General features: G+C 42.6%; 1 protein-coding gene across 1 annotated transcript in view; it reads right to left on the bottom strand.

The window, feature by feature from the left end:
- POLN (DNA polymerase nu) overlaps positions 1-22,071 on the bottom strand; it is a 227,947-nt gene that overhangs the window by 160,532 nt on the left and 45,344 nt on the right. The window contains exons 8-11 of the mRNA XM_039539378.1: positions 20,593-20,750; positions 13,758-13,826; positions 5,514-5,574; positions 4,902-4,966 (exon numbers count right to left, since the gene is read on the bottom strand). Coding sequence (XP_039395312.1) covers positions 4,902-4,966; positions 5,514-5,574; positions 13,758-13,826; positions 20,593-20,750 — 353 coding nt within the window. The remainder of the gene's footprint in view (positions 1-4,901; positions 4,967-5,513; positions 5,575-13,757; positions 13,827-20,592; positions 20,751-22,071) is intronic.

Genomic DNA, 22,071 nt, shown 5'->3' with positions numbered 1-22,071 from the left:
GGACATTCCATGAAATTAAAAAAGTGTAGGAAATTCAAAATTGATAAAAATACTTTTCTCATACATTGTGCAATAAGACTGTGGAACTCATTGTCACAGGAAATTGCTGAGGCCAAAAACTTTGCAACTTTCAAAAAGGGACTGGATATTTATATGGATAACAAGAATATCCAGAGATATAATTACTGATGAAAAACTGTAAGTAATATTAAATCTCATGCTGCGGGGCTTAAGCTAATCTCTATAGAACAGGATGAACCCTAATATGGAGGCAAACTGAGAAATATTTTACCTGATAACAGAAACAAAATGATCAGTTTCTCTTCTGATTCATCACAAAGGAGTAATGCCTGTGGACTTTGGAGGTGATTTTATCTTGTTTCTAGAGGCTCCAAGACTAATCTCCACCGTTCAACTCAAGCCACAGAAAAGTTCTTCCAAAGCTGTAAAAACTCTTCAGCCACCAATTATTAGCATTAAAACAACAACTTTAAATTATATTGCCTAACCTTAAGGCAAATATATGCTTAAGTCCTTGTGATGGGGTGTTCACCCCACATTTGCCTTGAAAGAATTAATGCAGACTGAGAAGGGGGCTAATTAACCCAACAGGCCATAGCAAGGAGGAATCAGGTGGCTAAGCAATCCCCTGACTGAATGAGGAAGCCCAGCTGAGGGGGAACGAGCTGGGCTAGGATAATAGTCAGGAAATTGGCAGCAGAGGGGGACTGCTGGGAATGTCTACAGTCACTCCCTGGGAGAAGGGAGATGCATTTGGGTTGGCAAACCCAGAGGGGGGGAAACCAGGAAGGTAGGACAGGGATCAGGGAAAAGCCATAAGGTTTCAAAGGGATTGGTAGCTGGTTAAAAGTTAGGAAACGAAGGGAAGGAATAAATCATCAGTTTTCAGAATGGAGAGAGTTAATTAGTGGTGTCCCCCAGTGGTCTGTACTATTCAACTTATCCATAAATGATCTGGAAAAAGGGGTAAAAAGTGAGGTGGCAAAATTTACAGATGATACAAAACTGCTCAAGATAGTTAAGTCCCAGGCAGACTGCGAAGAGCTACAAAAGGATCTCTCAATACTGAGTGACAGGGCAACAAAATGGCAGATTAAATTCAATGTTGATCAATGCAAAGTAATGCACACTGGAAAACATAATCCCAACTATACATATAAAATGATGGGGTCTAAATTAGCTGTTACCACTCAAGAAAGAGATCTTGGGAGTCATTGTGGATAGTTCTCTGAAAACATCTACTCAATGTGCAACGCAGTCAAAAAAGCGAACAGAATGTTGGAAATCATTAAGAAAGGGATAGATAAGAAGACATAAAATATCTTATTGCCTCTATACAAATCCATGGTATGCCCACATCTTAAATATTGTGTGCAGATGTGGTCGCCCCATCTCAAAATACATATATTGGAAAGGTTCAGAAAAGGGCAACAAAAATTATTAGGGGCATGGAATGGCTTCCATATGAGGAGAGATTAATAAGACAGGGACTTTTCAGCTTGGAAAAGAGACAAGTAAGGGGGGATATGATAGAGGTCTATAAAATCATGACTTGTGTGGAGAAAGTAATAAAGAAGTGTTATTTACTGCTTCTCATAACACAAGAACTAGGGGTCATCAAATGAAATTAATAGGCAGCAGATTTAAAACAAAAGGAAGTATTTCTTCACACAATGCAGTCAACCTGTGGAACTCTTTGTCAGAGGATGTTGTGAAGGCCAAGACTATAACAGGGTTCAAAAAAGATAAATTAATGGAGGATATTAATGGCTATTAGCCAGGATGGGCAGCGATGGTGTGTCCAGCCTCTGTTTGTCAGAAGCTGGGAATGGGTGACAGGGAATGGATCACTTGATGATTATCTGTTATGTTCATTCCTTCTGGAGCACCTGGCATCGGCCACTGTCAGAAGACAGAATACTGGGCTAGATGAACCTCTGGTCTGACCCAGTGAGGCTGTTTTTATGTTCACCCAATAGACTCTTAGCCCTTTTTCCCTACCTATCAGCTTACATGGGCTGAAAGCCAGACAGGCATAATTCCCTTTACTCCTGTGAAGTTCTGCTTCAGACTACAGTGCAACAGACTTCTCTGCATACCCAAATATTGGGCAAGGTGGGGGAGGAGCAGTGAGCCTGGCACAGAGCACAGTGAGAGCTTCTGCGTATGACAAAAGCCCCAGCAAACACTCCCTCATGGTGAGAAGGCAAAAAAGCAAGACTTTATACACTTATTTTTACACCACTTGCTCGTTAACAATACGCGTTGCTGCCTTATGAAGGGGACACTTGCTTTTTGGAACTTGGAGTCTCTGGAGTCTGCAACACTTGCCCAAAAGAAAGCTGCTAGGAGTTTTCCTCTCCCTGGGAATCCTCATACATCAAGCCTTTCTACAGAGGAGTCATTGCTTTGGATGGTGGTCTAGGACTCTGCATGCCTAAATGACTCAGAGCCCATTGTGCTAGCAAAGGCAGGGTCAGCAGCTTGCAGCAGGAAGGCATAACTTGATCTCTGAGGCTCCTCAAAGCTCCCTATAGAAACTCTTAGACTTAGCCTGATGCTTACAGGGCTTTACTGCTGCTATGGTGGGAGGCAAAGGGAACCCACAAGAGAGGTGGCTGCATTGGAGAAACCAGAGGGCTAGAAACTCAAAACTCTAGTGATTCCTCAATTCTTGAGAGAGAAAGCAAAGGCAGAAATTGAAAGGAAGTCACCACTGCATTAAAAAAAGTAAAAAATACAATTATACAACAAAGTGGTGAGGAGAAATTGAACCACTAACTTGTTCCACTGCCAGAGGCAGAAATTCTAGTGGCTTGAGTTGAAGGGTAGGGCTTAGTCCTGGAACCTCCAGCAACAACACTGGACCACCTCCAAATGCCACAGGTGAGAGGCATTACCCATTTGTGATGAATGGGGAGAGAAGCTATATGACAGAATATCCCACATCTGCCCATTGCAGGGATTTTAAACCTTCCTCTGAAATATCTGGTACTGGCCACTGTCAGACAGGATACTGGACCAGCTGGATCTCAGATCTGATCCAGTATAAGGTCTACCAACTCTTGTGATTTTCTTACAAGTAACATGCTTTTGGCTGAGACTGGAGCCAGTCTCACTATGATGCAAGAAGTGCCAGCCCTCTAGCAAATTTCACTCCTGACTGGGAGGAAAACACCTCTGACTGGCTGCCATCCCCCACTTCCCCACCCTCCAATCAGAGCTGCTGCAGGAGTTAGCCATATCTCTCTTTCCCCTTCCCTCAGGTGCCAGGGGAATCTAATTTTGGAGGGGTAGAGGAGAGGGAGCAGCTGAGGCCATTCTCACAGGAGAGGGGGTGGGGAGAAAAGAGGAGAAACATCCTGGCAGCTCAGGATGGGTCTGCTCCCTCTTCCCCTTGCCCCTCCTGCAAACTCTGGGTCAGTCTACTCCCTAATATTCCACCATCCTCTCACCTTCCTGGCTGCAACACCAGGCCTAGTAAGAGTGGAATAATGGGGTAGGAAAGGCCCTGTAGACACACACACACCCCAGGCTTGAGAAAGGGTGCTGAAAAACCCAAGGCTACAGAAGAAACCAAGGTGAGATCAGGGAGCAGAACTGATGTGGGGAATGAAGGGCAGAATTAATTGCTCAACTGCAGGGGATGGGCAGATGTGAGGGTGGGAGATTTAATAAATTAGAACATTGTGGTTTGGGGGAGAAGCTGGAACTCTGCACCCTTAAGCAACAGGAGCTAAAAATCACTGTCATTCATTAATTTGGGAGAGTTGTCAACACTAAATGTCACACACCTACAGTAAGGTTGGGCAAGGGGAATTCAAAAAAATCAAAGATTAAAACACACAATATTTATTTTTAAATGTCATGATTTTGGAAGATGGGGTTTGACATGATTTTTTTTTTTAATTTTGGAGACGGCAATACTGCAGTATGTCAATTCATATGTGGAGGTAAACCTATGAAAATACTTGTTTTGGTGGTCAAATCTGACCCTATAAGGCTTTGTTATACCTTCTTCCAAAAGTATTACTTGAAAAGCAGGAATACTAAAAGATAAGAACAAAGATAGGAACAAAGAGGTCTGGTGAATGGACACTCAAAATCAGAAAACCAATTTACACATAAAACAATAAACTGTCTGACTTATAAAGAGTTTTGGTAAATAAGTCTACGTCTTGCTTTTATAAATAAATTTAAAATTATCCCAACTTTAAGTTAACTCATCATTAGTTACAATATATCAGAGGATCCAAAATTATATTTGAACTTTCATATTAGAAAAGTCTATGGGCTACAAGACTGTTAATTGTAGAACATATTACAAAGTCAAAATGGAAATGAACATTAAAATAATTTTCTAACTATAATCTTATCCTCTCCCTGTCAATGGGGGATTGGTCCTTACACTATATCAGTGGTTCCCAAACTTGTTCCGACGCTTGTGCAGAGAAAGCCCCTGGCGGGCCGGGCAGGGGCGTCTCCAGGCCCCAGCACGCCAAGCGCATGCTTGGGGCGGCAAGCCACGGGGGACGCTCTGCCTGCGCCGTGAGAGCAGCAGGAAGGCTGCCCTCGGCGGCTTGCCTGCAGAGGGTCCGCTGGTCCCGCGGCTTCGGCGGACCTCCTGCAGGCACGCCTGCAACCACTGATATAGGCACGCCTGTGGGAGGTCCGCCAAAGCCGCGGGACTAGCGGACCCTCCGCAGGCAAGCTGCAGAAGGCAGCCTGCCTGCCGTGCTTGGGGTGGCAAAATTCCTAGAGCCGCCCCTGGGGCTGGGTCAGAATGGCCAGGGGCTTTCCCTGCACAAGCTGTGGAACAAGTTTGGGAACCATTGCACTATTTGTTGCACAATTTCAAAAAAGGAAATACAATAGTTTACCCCTAGAATCTCTGATGTTCTTTTTAGTTCTTCTTTATTCACGTGTATTTTATGGGTTTCCATCACTGTAAATACAAGTATATAACTGAGAACAAAATACAATTTTGAAAAAACCTTAGAGGCATCAATACTATATTCAAGCCATAATATTAAAAGATAGTGTTGTATAATGGACTAAGCACCACCTTGGGAACTAGGAATTCCTGGGTTCTACTCCCAGTTTTGCCACTGACTTGCAACGTAACCCTGAGTAAGTCACAAGGGACAATTTTTTTAAACTTGGGTGCAAAGTTCAGAATTAGGCACCTATGTCCATATTTAAGTACCTAGAAAAATGGCTTGATTTTCAGAGATACGCTTTTCTAGGTACCTAAATATGGATTTGAGTGCCTATCTTTAAGCACCCAAGTTTGACAGTTTTGGTCTTAAGCTGTTTCTCCATCTGTAAAATGAAGAAAATAGCATTAGAGAAGTGTTGTGAGGATGATATGATGATTATATAGCACTTTAAATGTGCAACATTCTATTTAACTATTAAGCATTATAAATCATACTAGAAAATGGTGTCTGGAAAAATTGTTGAACAACCTTATTTTTCACTCATTGTCTCACCTGCCAAAATTTTTATCAAGGGAAGCTCCAAAGTGCAAAAGAGTTTCCACAAGCCTTGAACCTGTAAGGCAGAACACAATCTTTTCAATATAAACTTATTTTAATTATGAAATTGGGCCAGAGTGTGATATTGTTATTCACCGTGAGTACTATGTGACTCCACAAGTAGTACTATTAAATAAATGGGACCACATGTGGAGTGAAGTACTACTCTGTGTGAATAGCAGGATTACAATCTGGCCTATAAACATGTAGTCTTGCTGGGAGAGGTACAATAATGCTAATGATGAGCACATGTGCCTCATTCTTCTAAGAGATATATAAAGAGAAATACTCATTGTAATGTAAATTCATATTCATGCTGAAACATTTATATGCACAGATAATAGCAGAGAGTGTACACTTACAAAGTTTGTGGATGATACCAAACTGGGAGGAGTTGCAAATGCTTTGGAGGATAGTATTAAAATTCAAAAAGTCTGGACAAACTGGAGAAATGGTGTGAAAGTATATAGGATGAAATTCAATAAGGACAAATGCAAAGTACTCCACGTAGGAAGGACCAATCAATCAGTTGCACACATACAAAATGGGAAATGACTGCCTAGGATGGACTACTGCAGAAAGGGATCCGGGAGTCATAGTGGATTACAAGCTAAATATGAGTCAACGGTGTAACACTGCTGGGGGGGGGGGGGAAGGAAATAGCATTTTGGGATGTATTAGCAGGAGTGTTGTAAGCAAGACACACAAAGTAATTTTTCCACTCTACTCCACACTGATTAGGCCTCAACTGGAGTACTGTGTCCAGTTCTGGGTGCCACAAATTGGAGAAAGTCCAGAGAAGAGCAACACAATTATTAAAGGTCTAGAAAACAGTACCTTTGAGGGAAGATTGAAAAAACTGGGTTTGTTTAGTCTGGAGAAGAGAAGACTGAGAGAGGGGATATGATAATAGTTTTCAAGTATATAAAAGGTTGTTACAAGGAGGAGGGAGAAAAGACAGTTACCTTTTAGTAACTGTTGTTCTTCGAGATGTATTGCTTATGTCCATTCCATTGTAGGTGAGTACGTTAGTCACATGCACTAGTGCCAGAAGTTTTTCCATCAGTGGTATCCATAGGGGACCAGCTCTGGCACCCTCTGGAGTGATGTGTGTATGCACCAATATAAGGGGCGCTGCCGGCTCCCCCTCCCTCAGTTCTTTCTTGCCAGAGACTCCGACAGTGGGGAAGGAGGGTGGGTCATGGAATGGACATGAGCAACACACCTGAAGAACAATGGTTATGAAAACTTAACAGTCTTTTCTTCTTCGAGTGCTTACTCATGTCCATTCCATTATAGATGATTCCCAAGCAGTACCATCGGAAGTGGATAGGAGTTCATGGATGTGTTGATTACAACACAGCTCTGCTGAAGCCAGCATAATCTCTGGCCTGCTGAGTGATGGCGTAATGCATCATGAATGTACTGAAGACCACATGATGTCCCTGCATATATCCTGGATAGAGACATGCACCAGGAAGGCAGCCAAAGACGCCTATGCCCTAGTCAAATGGGTCTTCACTATCAGTGGAGGCACAGCCTGAGCCAACTCGTAACAAGTATGGATGCAGGTGGTGATCCAATTTGAAATTCTCTGAGAGGACACCGGAATGCCAGGACATGCTTGATATCCGCAGCGTGCAGCCACCTCTCCTCTTTGGTTGAATGAGGCTTCAGACAGAGCACTGGGAGGAAGATATCCTGGTTGACATGGAAGTGAGATACTACCTTAAGCAGAAAAGCTGGACGGGGCCGCAGCTGGACCTTGTCTTTGTAAAATACAGTGTACGGGAGCTTCGAAGTGAGGGCTTTAATCTTGGAGACTCACCTCGCTGAAGTAATTGCTACAAAGAATGCAACCTTCCACAACAGGTGGGAAAGGGAACAAGAAGCCATGGACTCAAAGGGTGGACCTGTGTGCCTGGAGAGGACAAGGTTGAGGTCCTATTGGGGAACCTAGTCCCAGATCAATAGAAAGAGCCTTTCAAGGCCCTTCAGGAACCTGATCAACATCTCATGCAAGAATACTGACTTACACTGGATGCGAGGATGGAAGGCCGATATGGCTACCAGGAGCAACTTAATCAAAGAGAAGGCGAGGCCCTGGTACTTTATGTAGAACAGGTAATCCAGGACAGACTGCAGAGATGACTGGGTCAGGGAGATGTTGCACTCCAACACCTAGCAGGAGAAACGCTTCCACTTTTCCAGATAAGTCACTCTAGTGGAGGGCTTTCTGCTTTCCAAGAGAACCTGCTGTACCTGACTAGAGCAGGCCTGTTCCTCTGGATTCAGCCACACATCATCCAAGCTGTGAGGTGGAGAGAGGCAAGGTTTGGATGCTGACCGTGATCCCACGAGAGTAGGTCCGGGGAGCTGGGAAGTGGCCACGGGGCTGCCACTGCCAGATCCATGAGCGTGCTGAATCAATGCTGACAAGGCCATGCCAGGGCGGTGTCAGCAGCCCACTCCACACTGAGGCCACATTGCTAGGAGCACTGTCAATCTGGTCAGGTCTGAGGCCAGTGCAAGGGCTGACTTCATAAGTAGTGTTCAGAGATGAACGTCCCGCTCCTTTTTGATCCACGGAAGAAGCTGTTGCAGATGCGACACTTGTCGCTAATGTGGGTTTCCCCTAAACACTACAGACAGCTTCTATGGTGATCACTGACTGGCATGGGCTTCTTGCAGCAGTCACTGGGGTATTCCCGTCTCTAGGCTAAGTCACATTTGGGACTAAGAAACTATCACTAACTCTACACTAAGGGAACTATAAAACTATCAAAGTTTTTAACAACTATATACAAAAAGTTCACAACTAGGCACAGTTGAGAGGAGTAAGCTTGCCAAGGCAAGGAAACATTCCAGCACCATCACTGGCAGTAAGAAGGGACTGAGGGAGGGGGAGCCCTTATACCGGTGCCACTCCACAGGGCGCCTGAGCCGGTCCCCTACGGATACCACTGAGGGAAAAACTTCCAGTACCGGTGCATGTGGCAAGCACACACACCTACAATGCAATGGACACGAACAAGCACTTGAAGAAGAAAAATTGTCAGTGGTCCTCCAGCCCCGTTCCCACAATGCAGTGAACCCTTTTTTGCCTAACCTTTACCCACGTCTATAAAAGGTCCCTGTTGCCCTGCTGTCACCACTAGTATCAAGTTGTGCTGACCACTTGAGAACGATTTTTCACTGCATCCTTTGATCAGTACAGTACTCTGCCAAGCATGCAGCAGTCTTGATCCATGTATGGTCAGAGAATACCATCCTCCACAACTTCTCCTGTACCAGGAAATGTTACAGAGGCTGGAGTAAGTGGGTATTCTCTGTACTCCAGCCCAATGCTAGGAACACATGAAGCACCTGAGGCTCCTGTACCAGAGAGCAAAGACTCCAACATTCATTCCAGATGGCATCATCATACGTGCCTTTTCTATGATGAACTGGATGGGGTGCTCCACAGGGCTCACAGTACAGAGCCTGAAGTGGGTCAACCCCATCCTCAACCCTGCCAACCTCGTCACCTGACAGGATGCTCACAAGGGCCAGGGCAAGGCAAGGAGGCAGCAAGGGACCATGGAGGAATACCTAGAAAACCCCATTCTTATCTTCTTTAATGCTGTTGAGGTACCCTGCCACAATTGTTTATAAAGAGTCAATAGTTACAGAAATGAAGAGCTAATTACACAGTTAGAGGGAACAAAACATAAGAACGGCCATACTGAGTCAGACCAATGGTCCATCAAATCCAGTATCCTGTCTTCTGAAAGTGGCTGGTGCCAGATGCTTCAGAGGAAATAAACAGGGCAATTTATCAAATCTTCCATCCCATTATCCAGTCCCAGCTTCTGGCAGCCATAGGTTTAGAGACACCCAGAGCATGGGGTTGCATCCCTGGCCATCTTGGACAATAGCCATTGATGGACCTATCCTCCACAAAGGTACATTCACACCCAAATATGTGCCTATGGTCACTCCTATGCAACTCCAGCAGCTGCATAGGATGTGATATTGTCCCTCAAACATGCAGAAGTCACCCACTGCATCCCACTGTTCCAGGATGCATGCACATCATGTATCCCAGATTTCTCTTGCCCTCAAAGAACCAGGACCAGCGTGCAAGCAGGTGGGATCTGGCTGTCTAAATGCTTTACAGACAAGTCCTGTCTTGTGCCCACACTGTATGGAAGTACCCGTCTTTACCCTCACATATGTTGTGAAGGGCACAGCATGCCACAATTATGAGAACAGCGTTGACCACGCTGGCATCCAGACTGGTGCGTAAGCATCATTGAGCTTTCAGCCACCCAGACTTGAACTTCATGGCCATTCGTTATCTATGCAAGTTGTAGTTTAATTCCCTTTTTCCTGGGTCATTGATGTCAGAGGTACAGTTTCATGAGCCAAGCTAAGAGTGGGTCTGCAAGGTCTTCCAAAATAACTGTTGGCAAAAACCCACTGCAGAGTGAGTCTTCGTTTCTAGGGAATGAAGTCTCTTCTCCCCCCGAAGTACAATCCCAATCTCCTCAGCACCCTGGTGTCATGAATCATTCCTGTGTTTCCAACAGTGTTCATGAACTATGTGGTCCACTAAGCCCTGAAGAATGATTGAGTAGTAACCTTTTTGGTTCACATATTCACTTGCTCCTTTTAGTGGGCAAAGTATTGGGATATGGATGCCATCAATGGCCCTTGCAGAGTTCGGAAATCCTGTTCCCTGAAATCCAGCTATAATGTCCAGTACTTGGATTATGGCAACCACTGGTGCGTAGATGACAGCACTAATTGTCTCATAAATCTGTACAACCATGACCCTGACAGTAGACTTCTCAAACCCATACTGGTTTGCAACTGATCAGAAACTATCAGGTGTTGCCAGGTTCCACAAGGCAAAAGCAATATAATTCTGCACTGGTATGGTTTGCCAAAATCAAGTGCTCTGGCACTGGAGGGTTGGAGCAAGCTCTCTCACATCTCCCTCAAGGTCTGCTTCCTTGTTCGGAAGTTCTGAACTCACTGGCTCCTAACCCCAGGTTTCCAAAACCATGTCATCCTACCACATAGTGCTCATTCTCCTGGCCCAGTAGCGGCCATCTACCCATGGGCATACCATGGCAATGGCAGCAGACATCATATCTGTTCCATGGGACCATAGTGGATTGTCAGTCACCTGCTTGGTCAGCTGTCTTTGGCTTGTCAAAAAGTTCTAGCACAATTCAATCCAGTATCTCTCACTGATTGCCTACTGCACTAGAGAAAAATTTGTCCACAAGACAAAGCAGGAGCAGAACCACATCATCATTCATTTTCTCCACATCTTACATCCTGTTTGGCAGAAGGGAGAGGTGAACAGGAACTGCCATCAGCAAATATATGAAGGCAATGGACAGCACCAATACCAAATTTCAAGGCAGTTCCTAGAGTTTCTCCTTTGATGCACAGAAACCTGGGATATGCCCCTGAAATGGTAGTGCTAACATCACATACCAAACACCAGCAGCGTGGATGGTGGTATACACATGTACAGCATATGTGGACACTCAGTACAGGGATGGGGTACACGTGGACGCATACCTGAGTATGCATGCAAGTATAGACAGACATAATTAGAAATTTTTTCCTAATATATAATCTAAATCTCCTTTGCTGCAGATTAAGCCTATTACTTCTTGTCCTGTGCTTGATGGATATGGAGAACAATTGATCACCATCCTTTTAAAAAACGAGGAGTCCTTGTGGCACTTTAGAGACTAACAAATTTATTTGGGCATAAGCTTTCATGGGCTAAAACCCACTTCATCAGATGCATGTAGTGGCACATACAGTAGGGAGGTATAAATACACAGCATATGAAAAGATGGGAGTTGCCTTACCAAGTGAGGGATCTTTTTCAAAACAGCCCTCAATATAATTGAAGACTGCCATCAAATTACCCCCACCCTCAGTCTTCTTTTCTCAAGACTAAACGTACACTGTTTTTAAAATCTTTACTCATAGGTTAGGTTTTCTAAACTTTTTATTATTTTTGTAGCTATCCTCTGGACTCTATCCAAATCATCCTCATGTTTAAGTGCGGCATCTAAAATTGGACAATACTCCAGCTGAGGCTTCACCAGCACAACATAGAGCAGAACAATCCCATGTCTTCCACATGACACTCATGTTAGTATATCCAGTATATTTGTCAGCTCCACACTGCTGATTCATATTCAATTTGTGATACACTACAACCTCCAGATCCTTTTTAGCAGTACTACTGACTAGTCACTTATTTCCCATTTTGTATTTGGGCATTTAGTTTTTTCTTCCTAAGTGTAGTACTTTACACTTGTCTTTACTGAATTTCATCTTGTGAAATAAGGCCATGGAACTCATTGCCACAAGGCCTAGAACTCCAAAAGATTTAAAGAAAGTTTTGACATTTGTGTGGATAACTAGAATATTCAGTTATAATAATAAAGACTAACAAAGAATATATATAAAACCTCATGCCTCTGGGTTTAATCCAATCTCTAACAACTATTAGAGGTTAGGTCAAAGTTTTCACAGGGCACACATTATCCAACATCTACGTACTACTAGTGTTTTTTGCATCTTACTCTTATGCATCTGGTACTTGACACTGTCAGAGATAGGATACTGAACTAAATATAAAATGTGTCTGTTCTAGTATGGCAATTCCTACATTCCTAAGTATAAGAGAGAGGGCTGCTGGAAGGCCATTTTCTGTGAGAGCTCCTTTCTTTTGGAATTTTTCTCCTTGGTCTAAAATAGCCTATCTTGAAAATCAACAAATACATATACTGCAAGGGTCATCTTTTTTGAGGAGAGAAAGCTTGCTTAAGGAGGTTACATTTAAGGTGTGTGTGTGATATTTCTTTTCATTTGGCTATATGGTTTATTTACTTATTTCCCTTTGATTTATATTGACTGTGCATGTACTTAAATGTTAGTAAAAGCAGCAAAGAGTCCTATGGCACCTTATAGGCTAACAGATGTATTGGAGCATGAGCTTTCGTGGGTGAATACCCACTTCGTTGGATGCATGCTCCAATACGTCTGTTAGTCTATAAGGTGCCATAGGACTCTTTGCTGCTTTTACTAACATTTAAGTACATGCACAGTCAATATAAATCAAAGGGAAATAAGTAAATAAACCATATAGCCAAATAAAATGAAAAGAAATATCACACACACCTTAAATGCTCATGCTCCAATAAGTCTTTTAGTCTATAAGGTGCCACAGGACTCTTTGCTGCTTTTACAGATCCAGACTAACACAGCTACCCCTCTGATACTTAAATGTTAGTGGCACTGAAGGATGAAATAGGTGCCTCTTGTGGTCTTATAAATTAAACAAATAAAATCATCATCTTGAGAACACTTTTGGCATAATCTTCTGATGCCAACCACAGGCCATTACAGGGGCCTCAGGCACTGGTGCACCTCAGTCCCTCCTATTCTCTGCCTATGGCACACAGTAGTTTAGACTCCTGATAATTTGTCTAATTTCAGTTGTTGGGCTTGGGGTGTGCTGGTGGCTGTATGGTGCTGATGGCCTGTGATATACAGGAGGTCAGACTATATGATCTGGTGATCCCTTCTGGCTTTAAATTCTATGGTTATGTCTACACAGCAGCTGGGAGCATTCCTCCCAGCATAGATGGAGAGACTCACCCTAGCCAGAAAGCTAAAAATAGCAGTGAGAATGTTATGGCACTAGCAGCAGCTTGGACTAGCCATCTGAGCTCAGACATAGGGTTAGGTGGGCTTGGGCTCAGATAGCTAGCCTAAGTCAGCACCCATGCCACAACATCCTTGCTGCTATTTTAAGCGCACTATCTCAAACAGAACTAATGTGAGTCTGTTTAACCAGGTGGAAGGCAACTGCAGTGTAGATACACACTATGATTTGGAAACAGCCTTCATTAGCTCTCACTTCTTCAGTATCTGTGTGAACCCCATTTAGCACACATGATCCTAAATCATGGGAGCGCCTCTGTTACTGAAAACAGCGCCTCTGATGGATTCAGTGTCTAATAATATTTAACATATGAGGCCTTCTTGTCTTTTTCCATATATAGACTCTGACTTTACTTGTAATTGAAGGTAAATCACAAATGTTTTTTTCATTCACCATATCACTATGTAGGTACAATTTTTTGTTACGATATTTTGCTACAAAAAAAAACTTACCTGTAATTCACCAGCCAGGTCCATCATTATACTGTAAAGTATCTTCAAGTTTAGAACCAAGTTCTGGTGCTGATTTAAAAAAAAAATCAAGAATACTCAATTACTAATATAAAACTGGTAAGATTATTACTTCAATACTAAGTGACTAACCAACATGAAAGCATTTTTTCCTTGTGCATCTACTGATACTAACTCTTACATATCTAGTAATATTCTTAGGCCACTGATAATCACATTTCAAGAGTTCCTGGGGAAGTAATTATCTGGAACATTTAGAACATAAATGTATTCCTTATTTTACATACTGCACCTGGGAACACAATCTGAGCATGAAGATTGAAGACGTGTACCTTACTTTTAAGAGATAATATTGTAACATTGTGCTTTTGATACTAGAGTTAAAGTTCTTGTAGTAAAGTGATCATGACAGGGTTAACTGGGTTGGCCAGAGTATTATGAGATGGAGCCGTGCTCCTCCCCCATGCCTTCCTTCCTGTTTTAGTCCATGGGACTGTTCTCCCCACTCTGTTGCAAAGCAGTTAGATATGCAGCAAGTCCCCAGCCTGCAGTCCCGCAAGTAGATTTATCTTTGTTGCACTGAGCAGTCCCTTTAAAAAAGTTCTACCATCATGTCTATAAAATGGAAAGTTTCTTACCTGATCACTTCTATTCTGCTAGCACTGTCTGCCACAATTCTGTGACATTGGGCTGTTCCCCTGCTCTCTGAAAAAATGAAGGCAGTTCAGAGTTGCAGCATAGCTCATGCTGGCTATGCTCCCTTCTCCAGCTGCACACCAGAAGAGTCATTCCAAAGCTGTGTAGAAACTCTTACAATATGATTAGTAACAATAGTGCCAGTCAGTGAACTACGTACAGTAGGCTACTGGCCCACAAATTGTAGACAAAAATAAATGTAGTCTTTTGGCTACTGGAATCATATCAGAGATGGTAGAATTGTGGGAGACGCTGCTAGCAGAAAGGAGATGATCAGGTAAGGCATTTCATTGTGTAGCCCAGTGTCTCAATTATACGATGCTTGGGAAGTAACGAGCAATGAATTATAAGAAAGAAAGGACAAAAAAAACCCAGACTGAAATAGAGAACCCTCTGAAAGTACATGGCAAGTTATTTTTGTATCACCACATGCAGCACCTTCATTCCAAAAGAGGCCTCTGCAGAGGATAGAAAATCCATCTTACAATTGATAAAGCTGTTGACAGAAGACCAGGTTGGTGCCCTTCAGATTTCCTCAGCTGAGGCATACATCCTTTCTGCCCATCATATTGCTAGAGATCTCAGAGGTCTTCAAAAATAGGTGAACTTGATGCCATGTATGTCTCCATTACACATAACTTCATCCATCTGGCCAGTGATAGGTAGAATGCCAAAAGGCTTTAGCGCTTTGGGTGAAAGGATACAAACAAGGAGCTTGCTCTTCTCATCAATTCATTGCACTTGAGGTAGCTCTTAAGTGCTTTACATAAATCCAGAATATGCTACAGCTTTTCTGTAGGACACTGAGGTTTTGGACAGAATAATGGGAGGATCTCTTCCTGTGTGGTATGGAAAGAGAAATCTCACCTTTGGTAAGAAAGATTCTGGTGTCCTTGGAACCAACTTGTCATTATGGAACACAATGTGTTCCTGTATGGATAGAGTTGCCAACTCAGACTTGTCATGCTAACATAATAGTGACCAAGAAGCATGTTTTGATATATAAAAAACAATGGCATAAATGTTGTTAATGGTTCAAACGGATGGGTGCTTAGGGCTTTTAGTGCCAGTGGTAAATCCCACTTAGGAAAGACTGACCTGACAGCAAGTTTAGACAATCTGACAGCTCTGAGAAATCATGAGACTTGCAAATTTTCAGTTAAGGACTCACTATGGTGCTGACTCACTATGGTGCTGGGCTGTAGTCCCTTGTCTATACTGTCCTGAAGAAAATCCAGAATAGCTGGAAATCCAGGGTCCTTGGGATTTCTGTTTGCTTGACTCCAAGAGTTTAACCATGACCATATGGAGGAGTAGGCCTTTAATGCTAAAGTCTGTCTGGAGGCCAGCAGAGTGCAGACCATCTTGGAGGATAAAATGACTGCATGTGCTTCCCTCTCAATAGCCATGCAATCATATTGATTTCAATTACTACTCAGAATACAAGCGTACAGTGCTCACTTTCTATTATTATTATTACAAAATTTACACTGTAAAGATAAAATAGTATTTTTCAATTTACCTCATACAAGTACTGTAGTGCAATCTCTATCATGCAAGTGCAACTTACAAATGTAGAATCTTGTTTACATAACTGCACTCAAAAATAAAGCAATGTAAAACTTTAGAACCTAGAAGTCCACTCAGTCCTACTTCCTGTTCAGCCAATTGCTAAGACAAAGAAGTTTGTTTACATTTACAGGAGATAATGCTGCCTGCTTCTTATATACAATGTCACCTGAAAGTGAGAACAGGAGTTCACATGGCACTGTTGTAGCCAGTGTTGCAAGGTATTTATGTACCAGGTATGCTAAGCATTCATATGCCCCTTCATGCCCCAGAGGATGTGCTTCCATGCTGATGATGGGTTCTGCTCAATAACAATCCAAAGCAGTGCAGACTGATGCACATTCATTTTAATCATCTGAGTCAGAGGCCACCAACATAAGGTTGTTTTTCTTTTTTGGTTTGGGTTCTGTAGTTTCTGCATTGGCTAGCCTCCCTGAGTACAAATCCACCTGGAACCGGTGGATACATACTCAAGAAGACTAGCCCATGCAACCACTCAACATTGTCCATGCTACTGTGTCTACACTACTATTTTTAGCACAGTTGCTTGAGCAGAGCTAGTGTGAGTATGTCTACGTGAGCTGGGAATCACACCCCTAGCTCCAAGTGTACAGACAGCATTACTGTCTTTCATCTCTTCTACAGAATCACCCATTTTTTAAAGTAAACGGATCTTTTCTCCTTAAAATGAAGATCTTCATTCTGTGAACAAGCCTTCACAGAGAGACAAAAAGTTTTTAACCGTGAAAAGTAGTTCGGGGTAACTGTTGTCACCTCATACCTTGCAGAAGTGTCCAATATTTTTAATTAGGTGATCTATACAGTTAATTTCCATTAAAACCAATGGTGCTAATCATCAGATTACGTTGTAGAGCTTTACATTTTGAGAGGCTGTGTGGGTAGGCTTGATTGAAGAGGAGACAATTACGTGCCATTCTAGCATGGAATTTATGAAAACTCTTCTCAGTTAATCTAGTTGGATGTAAAATGTTTTCCCTTTGTTGACTGCTTGACTAGACTAAAGTTAAGGTTAAATAAAATTAGGTAGGGTAGGATAAAATTAACAATCTATTATCACTTCCTACTCCTAATCACCAAAATAATAGAGCTGTGGGAAATGCAACAAGATGTGCCGGTACTTATCTCATTTACCTTTTTTAATTTATTTCCTTTTCTTGCTTGGCTCTACTCTGTATTTTCTATCTCTCTCTCTCTCTCCCTCAATATTTTTCACTAAAATGTTAACATTTTTCTTTTTTGTGGAAAGAGGAGAATCCCTTGCCCATTTTTCCTTCCCCTTCCCGGGAGTATTTTCTATTTTCAATTACCTCTCCTCTTTTCACATTTTCATTTTCTTATACTACGCTCTCTTTCTTAAATGATATTCTCATTCTGTACATCCCATTTCCATGCCCAGTGTTCTCTCCATATTATTTTCTTCCTTATTGTTAACTCACCATACAATTTCTGATTGCACTTCTTCTTCCTGGATGTTCTCTCATCTACTTGCTGCGTTCTTCTGTCTTTTACTAACCTGCCCACTTTTTCCTCCTATGACACACTACTTGATTATTTCATTCCTCCCTTTGCTTACACTATACCGCTTTGTTACCTTCTCTGTGTGCCATGGGATAGAGAGTGAAATGCAGCAGTGGTTCACATGGAATGATGTAGTACAGAAGCAGTCACAAGCAAGGGAGGGGATTGGCACAGAAGACAAAGAAGAGTAAGTAACGTAGTAGTCAGAATGTGGAAACCCTCAGAAGGCAACAAGACAGCTACACTAAGGCAACAAGACAGCTACACTTCCTCCCTAATGGGAGGAAGTAGAGGAAAATTGCCATTCTGACTAAGCATGCATGCACCTTGCAGGGCAAGAATATACTTTTTAAAAATGAGTACTTCAGGATACCTAATAAGATCTTCAAGACATGTCTATTACTACACATTCAATCTGAATGGTCCACTAATTTCAGTGAAGAATTTCTACAGCATCAGTCAATAAAATTCCTCAAATAAGCTAGATGTTTTGGAATTTTTTTAAGCATTCTTACACGGTATACAACAGACAAGACTGTTTTAGTGATATCAGAAGTAACACTTCATTTAGACTACTGGACACAGATTGACATCTGAATAGTTCTCCCTAACTCTCTAAACTCCCAGAATAATTAACACATCCTGTGAAGCCTAGTGTCTCCAAACTGGGTCTCAAATTTTTGATGAGACTACACTGTTGTGACCCAAAATATGAACCCCAAACCCTTGGCTACATAACATTGTTCATGAAACAGTTTTACCAGCAGAATCATGATTTCTGTGGAACATTTCTATTGCAGCAGGCTATCAATTAAGAATTCTGTTTTTTTAAAAAGCTTCATTAAAGAGACAAAATATTTCTATTTTTCTTCTTTCATATTGCTGGTGAAGAGCAGCAACTACAATTTCACCTGAAGTTGATCAAGCCAAAATGGCTACATCAGGAGTAGCAGAATTTATTGCAGTAATGCCTCCTTCATATTTATAAATTGGGTTGTAGGTAGTGATATGTTTGATGGTCTGTTGTGGGGAACCACACTTGCACACCAGGGAGTCCTTCATTTTCCATTTGTGTATTCGATATTCGTATCTACTATGGCTGGTTCAAATTTGGTTCAGAGCTGACCAAGATGACCATGGAAGGTCAGACCTAGGAACCTTTTGTGTGGGATCTGGCACACGGTGCTTATTTTTAAAGTCTTGTTTAGCCCAATCTGCTTTCTTAGCCTCCTCCTGATCATAGTCTGATTGCATGAGGCTAAACAAATGTTCCCAGAAAGGCTTGTGGGACTTAACACATTGTGGGGAGGTCGCGGGGGGGCACTGTCAAAGTCTTGGTGAATAAGACGACATCTGTTTCCTGGATTCTCTGAGCTTTGCAGAATGTTGCGGCAGTTCAGCATATCGGCTTGGGAGCGATGTTAGACAGGACAGGTAACCATGGCGTTGGAGTCGACTTAAGTGTTCCTGTGATGCACTGCATCACTGTATTTTGTCATGTGTGGCTGCATCTGCTCCATACCGGTGCACAATATTCAGTTACTGAATATACAAGTGCTATTGCAGATGTTCGCAACACTGATGCTGATGCACCCCAGGTTGTACCTGCTAGTTTCCGGATTATGTTGGCTCTCATTTTTATCTTTGCAGCTACCTTGGATTGTCATGGCAAGATCATCTGCATATCCAAATTTTCATGATTTAGTTGTAGGTATGTCACTTATGTATATATTAAAAAGGGTTAGTGTAAGTAGAGAGCCATGTGGTAGTTCGTTGTCTGTATTACAGGGTGAGCTGGTCTTATTACCCAGGTACACCCACAGGCGTCTGTTACTCAGCATGGTCCACAGAAGGTGAAGTGTTTGGTAGCAAGGTATAATTTTAGCAAGTTTCAGCATCAGGCCCTTAATCCATACAGTATCATATGCAGATGACAAGTCAACAAATACTGCGCCAGTCTTTAAGGTTGTTTTTTTTTTATAGTCAGCCTCAATGTGAGTTGTGAGTGCCAGAACTTGGTCACAACAACTAAGTTTTGGCCGGAAGCCTGCCTGTTTGACAGGGATAATTGGCTCAGTAAAAGGGCATATTATTTTGAGGATGATACATTCAAGAAGTTTATAGGTCGTACATAGTAGAGAAATTGGCCTATAGCTTCCCACTTCATCAGGGGGCTTTCCAAACTTTGGAATGGCAATTACAATTGCCTCACTCCATATATTTCTTCCAGAGTGGAAGATGGCAGCCTTCACAAGGCCCACTCTATTAAGTGAGAATTCACAACGAATACCATCAACTCGGTGACCAAACATTGCTCAGCAATCTCCCGGTCATCAGAGCAGCAACTCAACAAAATTTCTATCATAGCGAGTGTGACAAATTCACAGATTTTCTGTGTGCATGTTGTGTATTTGTACATAAAGTTCCCCATGATTCCATAGCTATGTAATTTGACATTTTCCCAAGATGCCATGAAATTCAGCATTTCTGGCATGGAGTTCACCATTTTGCTGCAGCCAAGTGCTCAACATTTTGTATTTTGTCACCCTACGAGCACTCTGCCTGCAAATGCATCTCTCTTTTCAACTTACCTCACAAAGGAGAATTAATTAGATTTTGATGCATGCACCCTGCACTATTCCATGGAATAAGGCAGCAGGGCATTGGAGATGCTGGGAGTGAGAGTTGTAGTCCAGCTTGCAGCCAGAGAGGAAGAGAACAAAGGAGATTTCATAGTGATAACATTAATTAATATTGCCATGGAATTTAGTGTTTGTGCTGCAGGATTTAGGAGCTACTCATGGGGAATTTGGTTCCATTGGCCCGAAGAATACAACAAGCCCTGATTATTTTATACCAATTCTCTGGCATATATTGCTAACCAAGATAACCCTTTCCTCTCGGAAGAAAATTCTGCATATATTTTTCTCTATTGTACCTTGCAAAGTATCTAAATATCTTTACTATTTCACTATTTGGTTTATCTGACTATGAGTCTCTAAAAACTACTTACCAATGTATTTCTCAAGGAATCTGCATTCATATTCACTGTTCTCTCTGAGACAGGCTTTTCAAAATGCTTATGTATCAAATATTCAAAAGAGGGGACAGTGTCACTGGGGTTTATCAGCCATGCAGCAATCCTTGGATCTAACACAACACAATCAGCCACTAAAAAAATAAAAAACTATTTTAATCATTCATTTCTGATTTAATAAAAAATGGTTACTGACCTTTTGTAACTGTTGTTCTTCAAGATGTGTTGCTCACGTGCATTCCATATTAGGTGTGTGCGCACAGCATGCACCATTGCCAGAGATTTTTCCCTCACTGGTATCCATCGGGCCAACTAGCACCCTTTGTTGCCGCGTGCTTATGTGCTGGTATAAGACACCTCACCAGCCACACACTCTCTCAGTTCTTTCTTGCTGGGTTACTCCAACAGAGGGGTGGGAGGGTGAGTCATGGAATGGACATGAGCAACACATCTCAAAGAGCAACAGTTACAAAAGGTTAGTAACCTTTTCTTCTTCAAGTGCTTGTTCATGTTCATTCCATGTTAGATGACTCACAAACAGTACCCCAGGAGGTAGGCTCGAAGTTCATGGACATGCTTGAATCTGGCATTGTCTCTGGGCTGTTGGGAGATGGCATAGTAAGATGTGAAGGTATGTACCTATGACCAGGTTCTGGTCTTGCCCATGTCCTGGACTGAGACCTGTGCAAGGAATGCTACTGACAAAGTCTGGGCTTTTGTGGAGTGAGCGGTTAAGCTGGCTGGAGGCGGGACATTTGCCTGCTTGTAGCAAGCCTGAATACAGGCAGTTATACATGATGAGATCTTCTGGGCTGACACAGGTAGCCCTCTCCTCCTTTCTGTTATCACTACATAGAGTTGTATGGATTTGTGGAACAGTTTAGTCCTCTCAATATAGAAAGTGAGGGCACGCCAACATCCAAGGAGTGAAGATGCCATTCCTCAGAGTTCTCGTGAGATTTTGGGAAGAAGTCTGGCAGAAAAATGGCCTGATTGCTATGGAATTGTGACACCGCCTTTCACAGGAAGGCTGGATGGGGGTACAGTTGGACCTTGTCCTTGAAGAACACCGTGTAAGATAGTTCTAACATAAGGGCCTTGATTTCAGAGCACAGGCGCCAGCTTCTAATTTACCCCAGGGTGCTCAACCCTCACTCAGCCCCAGGCCCCACCTCTTCCTGCCCCCTCCCCTGTTCCACGGTGTGCAGAAGGCACTGGGAGGAAGGGGGAGGAGTTGATCAGTGAGGGATGGCCAGTGGACAGGAGTGGAGGTGTAACCCTTCTACCCATCTGAGTTGGCAGCAATAAGGGCCGGGTTCAGTATCTAGGGGTTCCGTTTCAATAACACAATGCAAAAACTGCTCGAGCCCCTACCCAGTGACCTGGGACAATTACATATCACACACACCCCCGGGCGCCTCTAAGAGGCAATACTTCCCCTCACGCAAGCTCGGA

Source organism: Mauremys reevesii, linkage group 5 (genome assembly GCF_016161935.1).
Source record: "Mauremys reevesii isolate NIE-2019 linkage group 5, ASM1616193v1, whole genome shotgun sequence".
Lineage (NCBI taxonomy): Eukaryota > Metazoa > Chordata > Testudines > Geoemydidae > Mauremys > Mauremys reevesii.
This window is presented reverse-complemented; position numbering and strand designations above follow the sequence as displayed.